This window comes from Cynara cardunculus (assembly GCF_001531365.2).
Source record: "Cynara cardunculus var. scolymus isolate 2C chromosome LG 8, CcrdV1, whole genome shotgun sequence".
Lineage (NCBI taxonomy): Eukaryota > Viridiplantae > Streptophyta > Magnoliopsida > Asterales > Asteraceae > Cynara > Cynara cardunculus.
This window is the reverse complement of record NC_037535.1, coordinates 881,515-887,514: the sequence shown is the minus strand read 5'-3', so window position 1 is coordinate 887,514 and position 6,000 is coordinate 881,515. Positions and strand designations below refer to the sequence as shown.

At 34.3% G+C, this 6,000-nt stretch overlaps 1 protein-coding gene across 1 annotated transcript; it reads left to right on the top strand.

The window, feature by feature from the left end:
- Window positions 1–4,194: 4,194 nt before the first annotated feature.
- LOC112516619 (stress-response A/B barrel domain-containing protein UP3) lies at window positions 4,195–5,177 on the top strand. The gene has a single exon (XM_025123768.1). The coding sequence runs from the start codon at window positions 4,195–4,197 to the stop codon at window positions 4,987–4,989; it is 795 nt and encodes a 264-aa protein (XP_024979536.1). The 3' UTR covers window positions 4,990–5,177.
- The last annotated feature ends 823 nt before the right edge of the window (window positions 5,178–6,000 follow it).

The following is a 6,000-nucleotide window of genomic DNA, read 5'->3' as shown; positions in this document are numbered from 1 at the left end:
AATTAAAATAATGAAGATGATAATATCTATGATTAACACCCTTCACAATAAAAATGATTAATCAACCTCTCATAATTACAAAAAAAATGAACAAAATGAAAAWWTATGAKTRGTTGAATRMGGTTTGCACGGTTTGTACAAATTGAGTGGTTTGCATTTGATCGCTCCCCTATATATATATATATATATATATATATATATTTATCAAAACAATATACATTAGTGGCGGGTTGTTGGGTTGAGTTTCATTGAGTTACGTTAACCAATTTCAAAGCTCTGAATTGGCGGGTTGACGGATTGGGTTTAATTGGGTATTAGCAAGTTGAGTTGGACGGGTTTTGCAGGTTAACTGTTTTTTGTACCCCTACCGAACACCACCTAATAGTCATTAACTTTTTCCGTTAAGTTCAGTTAAATGAAGGGTATTTGAGTCAATTCCCCTATTTTTTTAATTTTATATTAAATTTTAAAAGCATGCGTTATTTTAAATTGTAAAACACAAAAGAAAAGAAAAATGATAACAATCACCTTTTCGTTTTCTTTTATGTTCTTTGTTTTATAAATTAAAATTAATGAACAAGAAAGTTAACGACCGTTAGATAGAGAGACCAAAACTATTGGCAACTGATATGAGGGACTAAATATAAGTAGGGGTGTTGCCATTGAGGTTTGAGCATTTTCTCAAACCGCACCCGTACACCGCAAAACACACACACACACACACACACAAAAAACTTCATGGTGTGGTTTGTACCTATGCACTTTACGTCTACAATTCAATACTGTAAACTCAATGATAATGTGAGTGTTATCTAAAAATATATAAAGTTTCACACTACTAGAAAATCAGGTATCAGCGACGACTATCTGGTATCCGATTTCCAAAAACATATTATATAAGTTAGAAATAGTCTAAAAGGTAAAAAGAAAAACTTCAAACTAAATCATTGAGACTTGAAAGTAACTTAAGGCAGAAGATAGAAGTCGCAGATTAACACAAAATTGAAAAAAAAAATGGTGAATCATGTCGTGAATGTTAAAAAATATAACATCCAAAACTTTTGATTACATTGAATAAATAAGATAACAGAGAATATATATGTTAAAAACAAAAATGGGCTAAACCTAAAATGACTAACAATCTGAAACTAAACTTAAACCATCAATAATTTGAATCTAAAACCAAACAATTAATAGTTTGAACATAAATAATTTCGGCTATAGTTTTACACAGGTCGATAAAAAGACCTAAACACATGTAAATTTGGGTCCCAAAATTTCGGGGCCCTGTTCAACCTTATAGTACCTTGAATATCATTACAACTAGAACAAGCCTTGCTATATAGCTAAGGGGCTGTTTATTTTTAATAAAAAAGCTTTTAATGTCCTCTTAAGTCTGAATCGGTCAGACATAAGAAGATTCAGTGCGTTTTTTTTTTCTTTCAATTAAGAGCTTAAAAGCTCTTATTAGTTCTGAAAATTTAAGTGGTTGTGAAATTTCTTATTACCTCTTATTTCAAATCGTCGCCTACCTACTCTAATCTCTTTGCGCTCGATTTCTCTAGATCAGCTCTTCTGTCTCGATCTCTCATCTCTCAACTTTGTCAACTGTCGATCTATATCAACTCTCGATCTCTCATCTTCAAAATTCAGATTTCAGACGCAAAAAACAAACAGTCTGATTGATTCAGATTTCAGACTTCAGACTTCAGCACCTCTTAAAAAACAAACGCCACCTAAGTGTAGTAATGATCTTAAGGTTTGGGACATGTAGGAATTCAAGTACTATTATCATACTTTTTGGTGAAATTTAAATAACTATTGTACCAAGTTATGTTTAATGATATATTTAAGTTAGTATTAACGAATAACGCCAACTGGATCGCCCATGGATTTTATCATCTCCAGACCATACAAGTGCGCGTCGAGCCCATGCGAAGGGTTTGGTTAAGATATGCCAAATGTATCCGCTATGGTTATTTCATATTCCCCATTTCTTTAAATTACTATTGTATGATAGTCAGGGGGTGTTTGGGATTGTTTATTTGAAACAACTTATGTTTTTCTACAAAATTTCTTATCAAATTATTATAAGTTAGAATGGTTTAACTTCTTCAAAATCTCCTTATTACCGGTTTGGCACCGGTATAAGTTGTTTATCCAAACACTTAAAAGTGTTTATTACCGGTGTCATACCAAAATAAGTCAATAAGTTGTTTTTATAAGCAATCCCAAACACCCCCTTACAATGTATATCATCGTGTCATTTATAATTTATTTTTGTCAGCTAGATTGGAAGGTAAAATTCTTATCTTTGTCGTTCAACACATAAAACAGATAAAAGTCAATCTTTAACCAGATAAGTAGAGTTTTATTACACAAACAGTTTAATCTAAATATAATTTCATAGAAAAAGAACAATAATTCCTAATAATATTTTACATGATCCAGATTAAATTGTCCAACAACTATAGACAAAGTGTTTGGTGTGTCTTTTTCGTGTACAACTTGACAAGAAGATATACACGATATACCAACTTGACAAATGTTTATTTTCAATAATCTAACGAACATTACAATTTTGGAATATGTTATTTGTTAAAATAATATATATATATATATATATATATATTATTTGATTCGACAAATTTATCAACATATATATCTATGCAACTTGACAAAACGATATCATGATTAAACAACTTGTTAAATGTTTGTTTTAGAAAAATCTAAGAATTTTGAAATACGTCAATTGTTATTATCTAATCTATATATAAGGTTGGGTTTCAGTAAGAAGCGTATCTATCTTTGGATAAATCTTATTCGAATATCAACACTAATGAGGTGCACATCGAGATTAATTCCCTTCTAAAGCGTAATTATTGGGTGGACATGAGATTAAAAGTGATCAAACGTTCAGATCTCTTCATACGCTTCTCATATTAACTATTTTTCTCATACAAACTTTCGCCAATATATGTGTGTGTGTGTGTGTGTGTATTATTGTATCCGACAAATTTCAACTAAAATATTAATTGGGAAACTATATTTATTTATTTGTTTAAGTAGTCCAATTTTCTTTTTTTGATTAACCTGGATATCCAACCCGCTATACGAGCCAACTAATTCCAGGGCGACCACCTGCTTTGCAGATAGCTCAGAGTCACCGTATTTGAACCTTCGTGGCCACAAGGAGATTTTTATTCCTTTTTGGATTTGAAAACCCGGGACCTCCTGGTACTTTTGACCTTTGGAGTCAAGCTCAAACCAATCAAGTTCCACCCTTGTGGTTTAGTCCAAAAAATTTATCAAGCAAATTGTGCTAATATCTACAATACTTAGAGCATCTTCAACATATTTGCTAAAATAGATTCCAAAAGTCGAAATCTATAAAAATAATAACATTTATCTCCAACAAAAATTTTAAAATAAAAAGATAAAGATTGTGGGACTTTTAGTACATTTTTTACTCCATTAGATATTGGAAATGAAAAAAAGTAGGAGGAAAAGGGTATGTGAAAATCTCCAAATTTAGAGAATTATATAAAAATGATTATCATAAAGAAATATATATTTTAAACTATATTCATATAAACCTTAAAATCAAATGCTAAATAATATTTTAATTATATAATTAATGTCATTAATATTTTAAAGCGCAAATTGCATGAAAAAAGTAACATAATTTAATTTGATTACTATTTTGGGTAACGTATTTTAAAAACTTTCATTTTGGTACCTAAAATGTAAATTTTAAATAATTAAATACCCGGGTAACTGGTTGAAGTATTAACCGTTAAGATATCCATGTCAACAAATAATACTGAGTTGGATACTATATCACTCGCCACATCAACATGGTAACCGGTTAATGCTTCAACCGGTTATCCGGATACTTAAATGTTTAAAATTTTACATCTTAAGTACCAAAATAAGAATCAAGTTAAAGTATATTATTTTTGCATGCAATTTTTCCTATTTTAAATGAAAAAATGGTTAGAATTAATTATACATTTTTTAAGGATTTAAATATTTTATTGTTTGCAACTTTTATGGAGAACGTTACAAAGTCTAATGTTTTGGGCCAATATCCATTGTGTTTCTTCCTGGGCCTTCTCTCATGGCCCATCAATATCTGTCACGATCGAGCTACCGTTATCACACATTTTCTCTGCCTCTCCGATTTCAGTTATTATGTCCACAAAAATGCTGTGTGCTCCGGCACGCACCCGATTCTTACAATCGTTTGCTCTATCCCCGCCGCAACCTCTCTTCCGCCGCCTCAACTCTCTGGTCCACCGCCGGAGCTACTGCAAACCGATCACGATGTCCGCACAAGAGCAGATCGTCGAACATGTGGTCCTCTTCAAAGTGAAACCAGATGTTGAATCTAGTGAAGTGGCGGCTATGGTTAATGGACTCAACGGTCTGAGCTCACTCGATCTCACCGTCCACATCACTGCTGGAAAACTTCTCCGGTCTCGGTCGTCGTCGCTCACCTTCACTCACATGCTTCACAGTCGTTACAGGTCAAAGGACGATCTGCGGGACTATGGCGTTCATCCTCAGCACGTGAAAGTGGTCACGGAGAATGTAAAACCGATCGTTGATGATCTCATGGCCGTTGATTGGATATCTAACGACGCTAGTGTCTCGCCGAAGCCAGGGTCGGCAATGAGAGTTTCATTTTTGAAGTTAAAGGAGAATTTGGGGGAAAATGAGAAAGCTAGGGTTTTGGAAGTGATTGGAGGAATTAAAAATCAGTTTCAAGCGATTGAACAGCTAAGTTTTGGTGAGAATTTCTCTCATGATAGGGCGAAGGGGTATACGATCGCTTCAATTGCTGTATTGCCTGGGCCGGCCGATTTGGAGGCGTTGGATTCAAATGCGGAGCTGGTGAACTTGCAGAAAGAGAAAGTGAAGGATTCAATAGAGAGCGTGGTGGTTGTTGATTACGTGATTCCTCCTCCGCAGGCGGCTAACCTCTAATCGATGTTTCTCCAGGTTCTTTAGTTTTTTTTCAGTTACATGTTGCATTATGCTTAATCCTTCGTTGAATAATCCTTATATTATGAAATGCTCTTGCGGTAGACCATCAATGTATTATTCTGGGACTGCAATTCGCTTGTGAAGATGAAGACGAGTGATTTTAATCTTAATTATGCCTATTGCATTGCAATAGATCTTGTTTAGGTGAAGATAATGCTTCACTTTTCAATTGCATAGGGGTTTGATTATGCAATTGAACTTTAAGAAACAATGTTTTAATACAGCTTTCACTTAAATATTGAAGTTGATTGTATGATCTATTAAAAAGTGAGGCATCCTCGAGTACTCAGATGAGAAAAACGTATCTAAACGCCAGCTCAAAACAAAGAGGCAAGTTACAGTTAAGATAGCTCCACGACAAGGACTTGTACCTTTGTAATCTCCAACATAAGAACAAAAAAACCGAACTAATAGGATCAAATATTTGTTAGGGCATCATAACTATGTTGGTGATTTTAGTGTCATCAAACATTTTGGTGTAGTTGGTGATTTTAGTGTCATCAAACATTTTGGTGTAGTTGGTGATTTNGTTGGTGATTTTAGTGTCATCAAACATTTTGGTGTAGTTGGTGATTTTAGTGTCATCAAACATTTTGGTGTAGTTGGTGATTTACAAGAGATCGATGGGTTTATTGGTTAAGCTACATGAAAAAGCCCAGACCTAGTGAGCCCGAAGCCCAGTCCAGGCCAGATCTCAGGCACGATCGTGCTGCAATTTTGGGGGCAGGCCCGGGTCGGGCCCCTTTTCAATCCCAAAGCCCGGGCTGGCTAGCATGGGCTTATTTTGTCACTAAAAACTAGCTTGGTAGGCTCAGGTTCAAATGCCCCCTTCTCACAATGAAAATGTATATAACCCTATTCCGATCTGGTCCAGTATGGAATGAACTTATAATCATAGAATCGACTCGATCGTCGAGGCTCGAAAAAACCCGGGACTTATGCATCTCTAGT